Source organism: Anomaloglossus baeobatrachus, chromosome 2, assembly GCF_048569485.1.
Source record: "Anomaloglossus baeobatrachus isolate aAnoBae1 chromosome 2, aAnoBae1.hap1, whole genome shotgun sequence".
NCBI lineage: Eukaryota > Metazoa > Chordata > Amphibia > Anura > Aromobatidae > Anomaloglossus > Anomaloglossus baeobatrachus.
The window spans coordinates 699,049,458-699,067,161 of record NC_134354.1 but is presented as its reverse complement, the minus strand read 5'-3'; the positions used below and the strand labels follow the sequence as shown (position 1 = coordinate 699,067,161).

General features: G+C 40.1%; 1 protein-coding gene across 4 annotated transcripts in view; it reads right to left on the bottom strand.

Annotated features, from left to right (window-relative positions):
• Positions 1 to 710: 710 nt before the first annotated feature.
• ASIC1 (acid sensing ion channel subunit 1) overlaps positions 711 to 17,704 on the bottom strand; it is a 460,355-nt gene continuing 443,361 nt past the window's right edge. For all 4 annotated transcript variants that reach the window (XM_075337256.1, XM_075337255.1, XM_075337254.1 and 1 more), the window contains one exon: positions 711 to 6,476. In XM_075337256.1, the coding sequence (XP_075193371.1) occupies positions 6,372 to 6,476 (105 nt within the window). In that variant the 3' untranslated portion in view covers positions 711 to 6,371. The remainder of the gene's footprint in view (positions 6,477 to 17,704) is intronic.

Sequence of the window (17,704 nt, the reverse complement as noted above, 5' to 3'; positions counted from 1 at the left end):
ACATTGCACTGGTTCCGTCATACTAGTGCAGGGAGCAGTTGCAGCAGAAAGTCTGTACGGTGCAACTACAGCCAATACTTGCCGCAAAAATAATGTCAGAGAAGAGGTTTTAGCAACCGATCATGAATAGTCAAGTAAGATGCAGCAGTTTTGTTATTACTTGGGGCTATATAACCTATAGTGTACAGACCACTTTGGAAACTAATAAATAAATAACAAGCCTGATATCATAAACAAACCTGGGTGTTTCATTTTAAAGGGAATATATCAGCAGGATTTCACCCCCAAACTATTTATATGCGCTAAAGAACTATTTGTAGATCTGAAACCACTGTCACTCCAGCTCTATTCCCCTCCCAGTGCCGCCTTCTCCTGCTTGACTGACAGTTTCTATGCTGTGTAACTTCAAGTAAAGGAGTCATTGGTCAAACAGGAGAAGGTGGCAAATGGGCATGTAATAGAGCTGGAGTGACAGAGGCTTGAAATATACAGTTACTGTAGTTTTACAGCATAATTTACATATCAATACAGACACTGATTTCTCAGTAACAGAGGAAGTGATTGACCATGAAAGGGCCGTTTCACACATCCGTTATTTTGCCAGATTGACGGATCCGCCACACTCCAGTACAGTGTAATACAGTACAATGGCATTGTGGCAAGCTTCGTTCACATGTTGTCATGTGACCGGAGCTTGCCGCGATGCCATTGTACAGTATTACACTGAACTGGAGTGTGCCGAATCCGGCAATCCGGCAAAATGCTGGATGTGTGAAACTGGCCTAAAGGTATTGCTGGACTTGTATTCAAAAGAGCTACATGCACATATAAATAGTTTGGGGGTGACATCTTGTTGACAAACACTCTTTAACCTTCTAAGGACAATAAATCCTAAATATATGTTGCACAATCCACAAAGCTAGACAGGGCCCCAGAGCATCTCATTATACAACATAGTGACCATGCATGATGCTCAACATGCACAGAATACACAGACTACTGGAACTAGAACTCTCCATGCAGAATCTCCCTTTAACTGTCCGTTTCCTCCTACTTCCTTAGCTATACGCAGACTAGTATTTATTCCAAACCGTTTGTTTAGAAGGCCCTGAGGAGAAGACATAAGCAGTTTAAATCCATGGATCATGTGATTGCTGAGCGCCAGGTACTGCATCACTGAGCTGCTGAGTCTTAGAAGACCCCAGATCAGTTCTGCCAGTAACAAGTGTCGCCACAGATGACTATCTTCACCTGTAACTGGGGCTTCTAAGGACAGATCTTGGAAGATATTTTTTTGTATGAGAGATATAGATAAACAGGTTATATACATATATAGTGCCAAATCAGATAGACAATATTTATATAAAGGAACAACTATAAATAAAAATGAGCCTCATGCTCCAACTTACAGTAAAAAGAATACCATAATAAATTCATCATCCCTAAGTGTTATGAAAAACAATAACACAAAAGTAATCTTTTTAGCCCAATGTTAATAGTTTTTAAAATTTGCCCAGCGTTTCACAAATTAATAAATCATTGATCTATTGAAAATGACGACTTTTCTATTTTAACAAAATTCTTCAAATGTACTTACACAACTAAACTGATGCATGGACTGTGTATTGCTTTGTACTCAAAGGGCCATATCATCAGAAAATGACCTAGTGTCTAAATCAGGTTTTTATGTTAAAAGCATTTAAAAAAAAAAAAAAGTTGATATTTTTTTTAATTTTCCTTAATATCTCTATATAAAAAAATCTAAAAAATTGCAATTTTCACATTGACCACTAGACCTTATTTTCTATACAAATGACATATTATCATCACAAAAAGGAGTAAAATGAAAGGTAACACCTTTATTTACAGTAGAAAACACAGAAGCTCCTCTCCTCCTACTCCCTTCACAATGACCATAGCCCAGATACAAACAAATATTGTCTCAGTCAGTCTATTCTTGCTAATGTCCATGTGAACAATAGTAAGTAGAAGTTTAATCAGACTTTTGGTCAGAATGAAAATTGCAAAACGTTTTAATATAAAAAATGATGAAATAGTATAATTTTATTTCTAAAAATACAAGTAATAATTTTTTAATTAAAATAATTTTCTGATGACACATTCCCTTTCATAGGAGTTGTCTGGTCTTTTGATGAAAGTTTACAGTCACATTACGTGACTGCAGATTTATGAATCCTTACAGCATGCTCACTGCTTGCTGTCAGGATTCTCCGTTGTCAGCACTGATACCGGCGGTCACGTCACTCAAGCTTATGATTCTTTACAGCGTGCTCACTGCATGCTGTCAGGATTCTACAGTCTCAGCACTGATACTGATGGTCACGTTACTGCAAACTTATGAATCCTTACAGCGCACTCACTGCATGCTGTCAGGATTCTCCGGTGTCAGCGCTGTTACCGGCGGTCATGTGACTGCAGACTTATGAATTTTTACAGTGTGCTCACTGCATGCTGTCAGGATTGTCCAGTGTCAGTGCTGATACAAGTGGTCACGTCACTGCAAACTTATGAATCCTCACAGCGCACTCACTGCACGCTATCAGGATTCTCCGGTGTCAGCGCTGATACCGGCGGTCACATGACTGCAGACTTATGAATCCTTACAGCGTGCTCACTGCACGCTATCAGGATTCTCCGGTGTCAGCGCTGATACCGGCGGTCACGTGACTGCAGGTATTGGATTTGCATATATTTGGTTACAAGCCAACTAGATGTGCTTTTATTCAGAATGTGGCTGAAGGTATGCAAACTACGTTCTTGCAGGCACATGGCCACCCACTCTTGGTAGCGACACTGGAGAATCCTGACATCAAGAGGTGGGCTCGCTTTAAGTATGGAGAAGTCTTTCACCACAAGACTGGACAACCCCTTTATGAAACCGGGGGCGCTCTGTATGCCATATCATGGCTCGCTTAGTGATTTACTATTTTCTTACGTACACTGTACAGATATGGCAATACAGTATGGACCTGGCTATTTTTATCAATCATTTACTTGCCAATTTAGGTTCACACCCACCATCCTTTGGTGAGATTTATCAAAAACAAACTACACTTCCTACTATGCAGCCCATTTCGAAGGGAAGCTATGATCAATCTATGATGAACCTGAAATGATTTGTTTGCTTTCTATATTGATCTTGTACTGTATGCACCTTGTATGCTACTAATGCAGTTGTAATCATTGGAGACATGGCACCAGGCTAGGCTCAGACAACCTCTTTTTTTCTAAAGTCATTATGTTTTTCAATGGTTTTCATATTTTGCAGTAAATATATTTTTCATCCTGTAATTAAGATTTAACAGTTAGCTATATAAAGGATATATGTAAATACTGGAGTGGCAGGATTTTTGCTTTTTCAGTATATGGGGTGAGGAGGAACCAGTGATAATAATGATATAAATAAAGGCAAATAGAAGATTCCTGGTCACAGGAGAAGTTCCAGGCTTCCCAAGGATCATTTTTGAGTCCACTGAGCATCAGCAGTTGAAAGCTGTAGACGCTGGTCCACGTATCCGCACCCCCCCAGCGAGTTCAGCGTCTCTTCACATTATGGTCACAGTGATCAGTCCTCCAAGGTGAATTATTTAGTTCAGTTTTCAGGGAGTTCGTACAATCAGATCTCCAGCAAGGTACACAATGACTTCTCATAGTACAATCAATGTGACCAAGGATAGTAAACACATAGAAAGGTATGACGTCTCCCTTCTTTAAGAGTCTTTTTTTTTTCTTTTAAATAATGTAGTCTTTTTTTTTTTTTTTTTGTAGCACCCGAAGGTCAGGCTCAAAGGCCACCATGTACAACAATCATCTGCTCTTTCTACGGATCGGGAGAACTGGAAGTAATTCATTTCTCAAAATAAAACAACACTCCCTATCTCCATTCATATCAATGCTCTTAGATTTCCCTTATTGGAAAGTTCACATTCATGGAAATCTTACAAGTTCTTTTGAGAGTCATGTCCCCAAAATAGAGAAATCAAGAGAATGAGAGCAAGACGAGAGAGAAAGAGAAAATCTTATACAACCAGAAAGAGCACTGAATGTCGAAATAACAGGAGTCACCGATGCCACTCAATAAGCCAAGTGAGATAATATCCATGGTAATAAAGTATTAAATATTGAAGTCAGTGGGGAAACTCTGGACAGGTACAATTCTGCTTATTTAACGCAATTTAGATAGCATTGATATCACCCACTCATTATACACTTATACAGATATGTAAGGGGGGAGAAGTACACAATATGTCTACCATTTTTTCTCTGTGATACATTTTAATTGTATGATGCATTTTATCTAACTGACGAAAGGTATATTTATGTTGTACAATGCATTGTGGTACATTTTTTTTCATTTTTCATTTTCATTCAGCTATAATAGATTTCTTACCCCACCTCCCAATAAACATGCAACCTGAGCTTGGCCTAGCTTGCATGTTTATTTTAATGAGAAGAGGAGACTTAAGGCCCCGTTACACATGGCGATGTCATTAGAGAGATCGCTGAAACGTCACAGGTTTTGTGACGCAACAGCGACCTCACTAGTGATCTCGCTATGTGTGACACATAGCAGCGACCGGCCCCCGCTGCAATATCGCCGGTTGTACCTGAACGTCCTGGTTCATTTTTTGATCATTGATGTCCCGCTGGGCAGCATGCATCGCTGTGTTTGACGCCATAACAATGACGAGCGACCTCGTTGGCACGCCTGGGTGGAAACACTACGCCTCTATCGAGGTCTGAGTCGTCAGAATAGCTGCTGTGTGACAGGGTCCCAACAACCGCCAAGGTCCTTATACAGATCGCCGTATCGTTGCTGCGTCGTTAATTAGATCTGCCTGTTTGCCAACTCACTAGCGACCATGTAGCAACGCACCAGCGATCCTGACCAGGTTGTATCGTTGTCGGGATCACTGGAACGTCGCTACGTGTAACGGGACCCTTAAACTGCATGTTGTTTAAAATAATATAAACAATCTGCTGATCATCTGATGAATGCACTTAACGTTAGTTCATCGGGTGAAACGATCTTCAAAAGATCGTCATTCTGGGCGCTGGATCATCCTGTATAGACTGGCATCACCCTGCTGGAAACTATGGCAGACTATGTGCATTGAGCAACCTAGTGTGGATTGCTCAGTGCGTACTGTTCTCTTTGGTCTACCCATGTAAACAGGCATTTAAACGACTAAACGTTTACTGATCCGCAGCCGTATTGTGCTGCCGGTAGGTATTTTGCATAACGGCTCATTGTTTAACTCCAATGCACTCAATTCTTGTTTCCTCAAATATTTGCCTTGGGGGGGGCAGTTGGGAACTCACTATATACTCAAATTAGATTAGTAGAAATCAGTACGCGGAAATCGTTGGGATCTTCCAAAACTCTATATATGTAAGAGCAGAATTTTACTTTATATAATGATATGAATGAATCCGGTAGGGGAGAATTAAATACTTTCCTGAAGGAATGTTTATTCCTCAGTTATATTGGGATCCATGTTTATATTTTTTAATAAAATTGAAGGAAAACAGACTTTTATATGGTTATTATAATGTACTGTTATAATTGCCTTACTTTACTAGACACTGTGAACATATCTAAAACATAATGCCCATGCTAGGAAAGTACTCTGCAATTTTCCGAAATTATTTTTTTTTTTAGATTTCAGATTATTATTTTGTTGTTTTACAACAAGAAGTAATTTATGTGTGTTTTACATCATTTTTTAGTGTATTGTCTCACAGTTATTGATCCAGAGTTTGGATACTTTTTCCACTTTCTCTTTCAGCTGGACACAGCCTGTACTGCCCAGTCTGTTGGCTTCTGATATGGCATCTTACATTGTCGTACGAGAGCCTATGTGATTTATTACCACTCTTGTGCCTTCTCAATCTTCAGTTTTCCTTGGAGGACAGAGTCCCCTTTTCTTGGCTGATTTTGGATGTACTTTACTGTTATTGTGGTGTTCTTCATTATGAGTAGTCACTGGTCTGCAGATATGTTTCTTTTTTACACTTTGAAGATGTCAGGCTTTCAATTACTGGATCCCACATAATTATAATTATAAAGGGGGTCTTAAATTGCTCACAATGTCTATGCCATCATTAGTACAACGTTTTCTTTGTCACCGGCATGAGGAGGTTGTGGTAGTCTCTCATTCATTCTCACACCGCTCATTAGGCCATGTTCTCTCACACAGAACAGATTCACACTCTTTATAGTTAAGTTGATGCCATTTTTGGTTATATAGATTTTCGCCAAGGCTCTTGTGATCTCTTCTCCGCTTCTCGTAAACTCTTGCTACTTTCAGATGATGATTTTGCTCTCTTGACTTTTTCAGGACATGGTCTCAGCATGTGAAGTCTTCAAATGCTCCACGTACCGCATGGTGGGGGAGAATGTTAGCTGTATAGCTCATACCTGCTGGGTGCCCTCTCACACCCTCACACGGAGCCTGTAATGAGAACAAGAGCATTCATAATAACCAAGCATGATTCAGAATATGTAAAATAATAGTAGAAAACTGTACTTCATGTAAGGTTGCTACAGCCGTTTTATAATAGCTTTCCAAAACACTGTGTACCGATCTTCATGCTCAGCAACCAGCAACCTTTATCGAACTTTTGTACCAGTTAGCTCTGTGCCCATGGACTAAGATAATGAGGAAGACAAGGAAAACACACAGGAGTGTATATGTGGCATAATATCCTGACTTTATGGTCTATTTTAAGGGGACGTAAACTGTCCTGGTTTCTCCTTCTGGATAAAAGGAGCATGAATGCCAGCGGTAAGCTATAGTTCTGGTATTTGTACGTTATTAGAAATATTTATTTTAAAGCGCACCAATCACCAGGATTTTCCTATATAAGCTAAAGCTAGTGGTATACTGGCACTATCATGCTGATTCTATACATACCTTTAGTTGTCAGCTAGGATGTATAGGTTTTGAAACATAAGCAAGTAAAGTTTGTAAAATGAGCAGCTTTTTGAATGACAGCTGATCAGCTGATAGCTGGGGTGAGTTTTTATAGTGATTACCGCCCTCTGTCTGTTGTTCCTCACCATCTGTTATTTATGCTAATTCTATTATCGTTTTACTAAGTGCTAGAAGGACCTGTGCTGATGTCATACCCATGTGACCAGGAGAGGCGGGGCCTAAGCCAACACAAAAATAATGTTGCTTCCTGGTATCAGCTATTTTGGCTGAGGCCCCACCCCTTCTGGTCACATGGGTATGACATCAGCACAGGTCCTTCTAGCACTTAGTAAAACGATAATAGAATTAGCATAAATAACAGATGGTGAGGAACAACAGGCAGGGGGCGGTAATCACTATTAAAACTCACCCTAGCTATCAACTGCTGCAGCTGCTGTCATTCAAAAAGCTGCTCATTTTACAAACTTTACTTGCTTGTGTTTCAAAACCTATACATCCTAGCTGACAACTAAAGTTATGTATAGAATCAGCATGATCGTGCCTGTATAGCACTGGCTTTAGGTTACATAGGAAAATCCTTGTGATTGGTGAACTTTAAACTATGCTATCTGGAAATGAACGAGTTAAAAGCTAGCTGAATCTAATGACAACTCTCCTGCGGTAAAAACAACAAGACTAAAACTTATTTGTATAATTACATTGGATGCAGCTAATTGCACATGGAAACACACTGGAGCCAGAAGTGACTTTATGCCAGGCCTTGTCTGTCAGTGTGGTACATCTTGCATTTTCTAGAAAGTGTAAGCATATACAGAAAATGTAACAGTGAACTGTATACTGTAGATTCTTTAAAAATGTATTTAAGTGGTTACCGTATATATCTACAGTAGTGATCGAAAGTTTGTGAACAGGGATAATCGAACATTCTGAAATTTGAAATTGTCAGCTGTCATGCGGATTGTACTGACGGACCAGGAGTTCCTGAACTGGGCCTTAGACTCGAGACCCTGCGCTGTCCCTTATCTCGGCGGTAAGCTTGATGTCAACCAGGTCTGAGCCCCCAACGTAACCCTGTCTCCTGTCCAAGCCTTGATCTTACTCCCCCCACCCTGGGAGTGGGCTGGAAACTCAGTAACAAAACCCCACAGAAAAGACACTGCACTCAGAGACAAAGAAGAGACTATATGGGTACGGGGAAAAAAGAAAAGTGTAAGGAATAAATTCATAAAAGGAGAACATTCAGAGCACCCAGAAAAGCAACTGTTGTTCACCATGAACTGACAACCACTGAGACCGGGATCGCTGATGCTATCTTCGGCAGTCTCCTACTACACTCCCCAGCCTTAAATAGGGAGACACCAGTTGTGGATGGTAATCAGCAACCTGGTTCTCAGAAGATTTGCACACTACTCCAAAAAAGGATTAACTCCTGCATGGCTGGGAGCAGTGAAACAATTCAGCCGACGCCCAGTAGAGCTGAGCACTTACGAGAGTCCGACGCTTAGTAGTAATCTGCGTGTGCGTACACGGACAGCGCATGACACAAGCTTCGGCACTTTTTCCCCCAAAATTCAATTTACGGCGAATAAATTTATTTCACATCTTAGGACGTCCAATTGTTCTGAAAAGATGCTTATAACTCTCTGAGGTCTCCTAGGAGTGTATACAACTGCTTTAAATGTCTCAAACACCAAGGCGTAATTTGGAAGTGAGCCGAATGAAGTAATAGATGGTGGTAATATGTATTTTTTTATGTTGTTGAAACATTTTGAAATTGTGTTTAACCTTTTTTCCCTTTAGTTTTCATAGGGGACTTGAATCTGAAATTGAAAGTAGAAATAGGGCAGAAACAATGTCAGCACTCTGAATTATTTCAGTTTATGGCAATTACATGTGTGTCTTAGCTGTATAAGATAGCTGGTACCCACCGTATTTGGAGAAGGCACGGCTCAAGATCCCAGTTGTGTAATGTACATCACATATCAGCAAGGTTTTGGAAGTCATATTGGATATGCAATATATATTAAACAAGTGTAATTGATAGGTTGGGTGGGTGGGGGTAACTAAAAAAGCCACAGGACTCAATGTATGCCACTAGTTTGCCACCTCTTCAATCCTGGAACACCTCTGAATCTACTTTAGTCTTCTGAGACCACTGATGTCTCAGACCTCTGTAGTCTGTCTACCAGGTAGATCCACTTTGCTCAGGGCTGAAGATAACTTGATAACATATATTATTCTATGCAATATAGTGGTGGCAAGCTTTACCGTAGGTGAAATTACGAGCTTAGCTGAATCAATGTGCAAAATAACAGTCATATGCTCCCTGAGAGATTACCACCGTCAGAAATGCAGGCTCTGATAGTCTTTCCTGGTTGGTGGTGCTATACAATATGTGTAAATTGATGACGTCATTTTTTTGTCAATTGACATGAATCAAAATGCTTATTGTTCGGATTTCATGAAATTTCACTCATATTCGATTTGTGTTGAATCAATTCGATCATCTCTATTTGTGAACCCTTCATAATTTTCCATATTTCTGCATACATTTTACCTAAAACTACAACACATTTTCACGCAAGTCCTAGAAGGAGATAAAGAGAATTCAATTAAACAAATGGGTTAAAAATTTTAGACTTAATTTTTTTTTTTAAATGAGGAACATGATCAAATGTCATATGCCTGTGAGTGGCAAAAAATATGTGAACCTTTGATTTCAGCATTTGGCTCCCCAAAACTACTTCTAAATATCTACATGCTTATCTGTTCAGAGAGGTTTAGCCCCTTAAGGCCCCATTACACATAGCGATGTTGTTAGTGAGATCGCTAAAGCGTCACATGTTTTGTGATGCAACAGCGACCTCACTAGCGATCTCGCTATGTGTGACACATAGCAGCGACCGACCCCCCGTTGCCTATCGTACCTGAACGTCCTGGTTCATTTTTTGATCATTGGTGTCCTGCTGGGCAGCATGCATCGCTGTGTTTGACACCATAACAACAACGAGCGACCTTGTTGGCACGCCTGAGTGGAAACACTACGCCTCTATCGAGGTCTGAGTCGTCAGAAAAGCTGCTGTATGACAGGGTCCCAACGACCGCCGAGGTCGTTATACAGATCGCCGTATTGTTGCTGCATCGCTAATTAGATCTACCTGTTTGCCAGCTCACTAGCGACCATGTAGCGACGTACCAGCGATCCTGACCAGGTCGTATCGTTGTTGGGATCGATGGAACGTCGGTACGTGTAACGGGACCCTTAGGGGTACTTTACTCGTTGCGACATCGCTAGCATCGGCTAGCGATGTTGAGTGCTATAGAACCCGACCCCGTCGCACATGCGATATCTGGTGATCGCTGCCGTAGCGAACATTATCGCTATGGCAGCATCACACACACATACCTGCTCTGCGACGTCGCGGTGACCGCCGAACAATCCCTCCCTCAAGGGGGTGGTGCGTTCGGCGTCACCGCGATGTCACCGCGACGTCACTAAGCGGCCGGTCAATAGAAGCGAAGGGGCGGAGATGAGCGGGACGTAACATCCTGACCACCTCCTTCCTTCCGTATTGACGGTGGATGCAGGTAAGGTGATGTTTGTCATTCCTGCGGCTTCACAGACAGCGATGTGTGGTGTTGCAGGAACGACAAACAATTTCATATCTCCTGATGTAGCGACATTATGGAAATGAACTACGTGACACAGATCAGCGATTTTTGACTGTTTTGCACTCATTCATCGTCGCTCCTAGGATTTACACATTGCGATGTCGCTACCGGCGCCGGATGTGCGTCACAACAACCGTGACCCCGACGATATTTCGGTAGCGATGTCGCAATGTGTAAAGTACCCCTTTCTTCTTACAAAACAGCTTTAATAACATTAACAACACAGTTTTCTCCCATAAACTGCTTGCTTCAAGTCATTTTACAACATTTCTATAAGATTAAGGTTAGGATTAATACTTGGACATTTCAAAAGTTTAACTTTATTCTTCTTTAACCATTCTTTTGTAGAATAACTTGTGTGCCTTGTATAGTTGTGTTGCTGCATCATCCACATTCTCTTGAGATTCAGCTTACGTACATATGTGTTGACATTTTCTTTTGGAATTTGCTGATAAAACTAACCCCTTCATCGCACATTCTGTTTTCACCTTCATGAATAGACCAAATTTTACAACTCTGACCAGTGTCACTTTTATGAGGTAATAACTCTGGAACTCTTCAGTGGACCCTACTGATTCTGAGATGTTTTTTTCGAAACACATTGTCCTTAACGGTAATAGTACATGTAGGTCGATATTTTTTGCATTTATTTTTTGAAAATATCGGAAATTTGGAGAAAATTTAGCAATTTTCAAACATTTAAGGTTTGTACCATTAAGCCAGATAATTATATCAAACAAAATAGTTAATAAATAACATTTACCATATGTCTACTTTACATCACCATCTGTTTTCAAACATTTTTATTTAAGAAGTTAGAAGGGTTAAAAGTTTTTCAGCAATTTCTAATTTTTCCCCAAAAATAATTTTTTACAGGGACCATATTACATTTGAAGTGACCTTGAGTGACCTATGTAACAGAAAATACCCAAAAGTGACACGATTTTAAAAACTGCACCCCTCAAAGCACTCAAAACCACACTCAAAAAGTTTATTAACCCTTCAGTTAACCCTTTCACAAAGCCAAAGATTTATCAGCAGCCCCTCGTATATGTGGTTAGGAAACACTTTTCGGGCCCCATGCAATGCTCAGAAGGGAAGGAGTGCCATATTGAAATGCAGATTTTGTTGGCGTGGTAATGTCATATTGGCAGAGTTTTTGGGTGCCCAAACATAAGAACTCTGTATAAGTGACCATACTTTAAAAAACTGAATCCTTCAGTGAATACATCTAGTGATGCAGTGAGGAAGGATATTGACACAACAGGTGTGATAATGTTTTTTTATTCCATTCTGTGGTGAAGAGCTAATATTTGCATTTTAATCACTAAAATATTGTTTTAGCCCCAGATGCTTTTTTTTCACAAGGTGAAATTACAAAATAAGACCCCATAATTTGTTACATTATTTCTGCTGAATGTGGGAATACCCCACATCTGACTGTACAGTATTGTTTGGTCAAACGGCAGGGGTCAAGAGGGAAGGAATGTTATTTGACTTTTGTGGCTCAGATTTTTCTAGACTATTTTGCTGACTCCATTTATAGAACTCATGTTGTGTAGACAGTGGTAACCCCCTCTAATGGCCCCTTATTAGAGGTTACACTTCTTTGGGATATCATTATGACTGTAATGACTATTTTTATTTTATGGGTATTTTCTGGAACCAAACATGCATTGGAAGTTGCAGAGTGAAAATTGCAAATATGCCATTGTAATGCCCAATACATTGCAGTACTCAATACATTGTGCCCAGCTTGTGCTTCTGGAACCAGGCACCTGTAAATAGGTGGGCTCTCCTCGATTTAGGCACATTGTGTGTCTCAGAAAGGAGGGGGTTATTTGGATTCAGAAGTACAGTCTTTACTAGATTTCTCTTGGTGGGAGCCAATGTTACTTCACTAGAGCCTTTGTACTACCAGTAACTTGGACACCCCCTATATTTCTGTTAACAAATAATGAACCCAATTGAGGACTTGTTTTTTGTTAGTTGAGCTGAAGTTTTTATTGGTGGCATTTTGGGGTACAGAACAATTTGGATCAGTTCACATGTATCTGGTTCTCTACGTTGAGCACTTACATTTAGGCTTCCATCTAAATATCTGCAACATGTGACTCAGTTGATGCCCCCTATGAATCCATTCACTAATGAGACAAGCAGAGTTACTCCAGACTCCATTTGGCCTCTGTAAAGTGGTGTCCAGCTTTTCAGAGGTACACAAACCTGTATTCAACCATGCTTTTGTGTACGCCTAAAAAGAGAGACACTGCTGGATCACAGGCCAGACAGCGTCCACAGTGTTTCCATCTGCATCATAATAGGGAATCTTCCTTCATTCTGTCTGAATCATGTATTTAATAAATTTAAATGGAAACCTTGATGTAAGCGCTCAACGTAGAGTGCAAAATAAATGCGAACCGAGCCTTACTGCGATCTTTGGGAGGAAGAATGAACAAATCAAGAGCAGGTTAACAATTTTATTTTTTACTCCGTTCACCATGCGGTATAAGTGATTGGATGGCTTTATTCTTTGGGTAGGTACAATTACCACAATACCAAATTTATATCTTTTTTATTTATATTTGGCAGCTATCATACACTAAGAAATGCTTTTTTGTTTTTTACAAATAAAAGTTTTAGCATTGCCATATATTGAGAGTTGTAATGGACCTGATGGCCCTTGAGGTTCCTTCCAACTCTACCATTCTATGATAATCTCTCTGTATTTCTGCCAAAAGAGTCAAGTGATAATTTGTTTTTCGCGAGACGACTTGACATTTCTATTTGTACCATTTTTGTGCATATAACATTTTTAATCACTTTCTCTTCTGATTTTTAGTAGGCGTAATGAACAAAAATCAGCAATTCAAGAATATTTTTTTCTTTTTCTATGCCATTCTGGTAAAAGTGATAAGACAGCTTTATTCTTCAGGTCAGTACAATTAAAGCGATATTTATATGATTTTGTTTATGTTTTGCTGGTTTTGCGCAATACAAACTATTTTGTAGAAAGAATAATTGTTTTTGCATCGCTATATTCTGAGAGCTGTAACTTTTTTACTATTCTATTGATGGAGCTGTTTTGCAGCTTTTTTTTGCAGGCCTAGATGACAATTCCATACCATTTTTATTTAATTCATCTATTTGATCGCGTTTTATTCCACTTTTTGTTTGGCGTTTTATGAAAAGCCATAGTTTTATGCCACATTTTTATTTTTACTTTTTTAGTGTTTACTGAAGGGGTTGAATAATGTGACAATTTCAAAGGTCAGGGTGTTTGGCAATACCAAATATGTTTACTTTTATTGTTTATTTTGTTTTTACATAAATATACGGTACATATTGATTGGGATAACTTTTTTTTTCATATTTTGTGATTTTTTTTTTTAAATATTTTTTAGTTTCAACAAAGTTTTTTTTAAAAAAAATAGCGTAACATAAGCAAGATACATGTAATATTAATATTATTGATCCCCATGCAGGGGACTTAGAAATAATGAGCAAGTTTGTAATAATTCTGGAGTCAATATCTATCTAGCTATGGAAATATAGGAAAAATAAAAGGAATGTGGGAAAACAGAGAAAAAATTAAAACAGAATAGGGGGGTGGTACATAAAGATCATATGATATCACATTACAATAATAAGTTATATACATTGTTACACAGATAATTATCTAGAGAAACACGTGAACTGTCCTTCTGACAAAAAGACCAATGCCTCACTATATTGAGAGGTATAACACTCTGAAGAAATCTGGATTAGTATTACTTTGGATCCAAGAATCCCAGTTTTTACAATTTTTTTTATTTTTTTTTACTTACAGGTGCATCTCAATGAATTAGAATATCATCAAAAAGATAATTTATTTCAGTAATTCAATACCTGGGCTTCTATAACACCTCAGCAGTGCCTCAGGCTGATCACCTCCATGCCACGCCGCATTGATGCAGTAATTCATGGAAAAGGAACCCCGACCAAGTATTGAGGCATTTACTGTACAGACTTGTCAGTAGGCGCCAACATTTCTGAGTTTAAAATAATTTTTCCTTTTGGTCTTATATAATATTCTAATTTTTTGAGATAATGACTTTTGGATTCTTATTGGCTGTAAGCCATAATCATCAACATTAACAGAAATAAACACTTGAAATAGATCCCTCTGTAATGACTCTATATAATGTATGCATTTCCTTTTTGTTTTTTGTATTGAATTACTGAAATAAATTACGATAACTTTTTGATGATATTCTAATTTATTGAGATGCACCTGTAGTTCCTCTATGGAACTTTAACTTTCATTACTCTGATGGCTGATATAAATGCATTGCCATGCACCAGCATGGCATTACATTATACATGTCAGTGCTGCACTGACAGAAGCCTCTTAAGCCTGCTTTACACGTTGCAATTTCGCATACAATTTCGTATGCGATTTGCAACACCCCCATCATATCTGAGGCAGGTTCAATTTGTTGAACGTGCCGCACATACGATTAACCCCCGTCACACATACTTACCTTCCATACGACCTCGATGTGGGCGGCGAACGTCCACTTCCTGGAGTGGGAGGGACGTTCGGCGTCTCATCGACGTCACACGGCAGCCGGCCAATAGATGCGGAGGGGCGGAGATGAGCGGGACGTAAATATCCTGCCCACCTCCTTCCTTCCGCATAGCTGGCTGGGAGCCGCAGCAGGCAGGTGAGATCTGTTCATCATACCCGGGGTGTCACACACTGCGATGTGTGCTACCCCGGGTACGATGAACAATCTGACGTTCAATTCCAGAGAAAGGTACGATGTGTATGCGATGAACGTTTTACCGTTCAATCACAATCGCACGTACCTGTCACACACTGCAATGTACCTTACAATGCCGGATGTGCGTCACTTACGACGTGACCCCGCCGACACATTGTAAGATATATTGCATGTAAAGCGGGCTTTAGAGCATGCACCTGTCATGGTCTAACAGACTTGCTATAGCTGGCTGACACAGAGGTCATCATGACTATAGCTCAGGTTGCAATGGAAACGATTGGGCCCTTGGTATGGGGGCAACGATTGGATTGGGGAGGAAGTGCCCTCCCTTTCCCAGCCTCCAAAATGTTACGATCGAGAATGATCACAGCATTTAGGGGTTAAACAGCCTAGGGCGGTGCAGGCACCATTTCTGGCTGTGAGAGCTGGATCTCGGCTATCCTGTAAGCTGAGCTCCTGGTGACAATTGCACGGGCACAGCTCCTGTGCCTGGCATGATCACCATGACTTACCCATATGTAATAGGTTGGGAACCCCTGCCCAACCATGATGTATGAGTACATCATAGGTTGTGAAGGGGTTAAAAAGAACCTGTCATCAGTATGTAGCAATATAAAGTAAAGGCATGGCCATAATAGCCCTGCTCTTTGAAGTTTTCTTCTAATAACAGCTCTGTGCATTAGGGTGTGACCGGTGGTCACTGAATTAGACCCTACCCCTACCCCACCCTGAGGCCCAGAGCAGTTATTAGATGAAACTTTCAGCGGCTTATTACACTAAAACCAGAGATCAGATTCTTTCACCAAAGGTATCAGTCTAATCAGTACAGCAGCGCCATTATGGACATGCCTTTACTTCATATTGCTAAATCCTGCAGACAGGTTCTCTTTCATTGCTCCATCAATGATGGCACAACATCATGACTCAGATGTAGCAAAACAGGGCTAAACCACAATACCCCGACTGTCTTTCAGAGATGAGATGAGATGAGATATTTATGCTGTATTGCATTGTTTTTCATTTTGGCCTCATCTGCCACAAAATATTGTTCTAATAGCTTTCTGGCTTATCTAGCTGATTTTTAGTAAACCACAAACAAACAGCAATGTTCTTCTTGGAGAGCAGTGTCTTTGTCCTTGCAGTCCTGCTATGCATTTTGTGTCCTCCTAATGGTGGGAATTATGAACATTAGCTAATGTGCGAGAGGCCTTTAGTTGCCTGGAGGTAACCTTTGGTTTATTTGTAACTTTGCAGACTAGTATACACATTGCTTTTGGCGTGATCTTTGTTGTTTGACCATTCCTGGGGAGGGTAACTAAAGTCTTAAATTTCCTCTATAAGTACAAAATCTTACTGTGGATTGGTGAGGTTTTGTAACCTTTTTTCAGCCTGATGAATATTAACACCTCTTTTTATGGAGGTCCTCAGGATTCTCCTTCGTGCATACCATGATACATGTGCACAAAGTTGTTGTGAAGAACAGATTTTGAAAGGTCAGACTTTGTCATGTCATTGATTGAAAACACCAGACTCTAATTTTAACTTCAAATCATGTGCTGATCCTGAAGGTTCACATACTTTTGCCACTCGCAGACATGCGATGTGAGATCATCAAATCTTTTTGACTCATTTGTTTGACTTCGTCCTCAATTTTTAGTATTTGTGTGAAAAGCTGATGTAGTTTTAGGTAAAATTTTGGCAAAAATATGGAAAATTTGGAAGGGCTCACAAACTTTCAAGCACCACTGTATATAAAACAATGTAAAATCTATGTAGAATTCTACTATGGTTTCTGGTTTGTGCTAATATCAACATATATACAAGGAAATAAACATTAGAAAGAAAAAGATAACAATAATTGATGCATCAAATTAATGGTGTAGTGGCGGCGTCCCCTCCAGCAAGGACACCAACTCACTTACCGCCGCGGCCGAACCGAGCACTCCCTTTCTTCCCTGTGGCTCTCCACGTGCTCTGTCTCCTGGGACCTGCACAGGCTGCACAGGTTTTCCGGGAGTGCAATTAAGGCCTTCCCTGCTGTTAAAGGGCCAGCACACTATAACCTGAAAGTGGCACTAGGTAAATAAGGCACCCTCCCACTAGAGAAGGAGCCTGAGCAACATGGTCGTTAGTTAGGTTCCTGCTTGCTAGCTAGTTTTCAGGTCCCATTTATTCTGTGCCTGCTACCGATACTTTTGCCTGCTATAGCTACCTCTCTGTACCTGTCTGAATCAGCCATTCCGGCTACACCTGTCAACACTAGAGACTCTGCCTGTCTGTACCAAAGTCCGTACAAATGGCAGGGTTTTT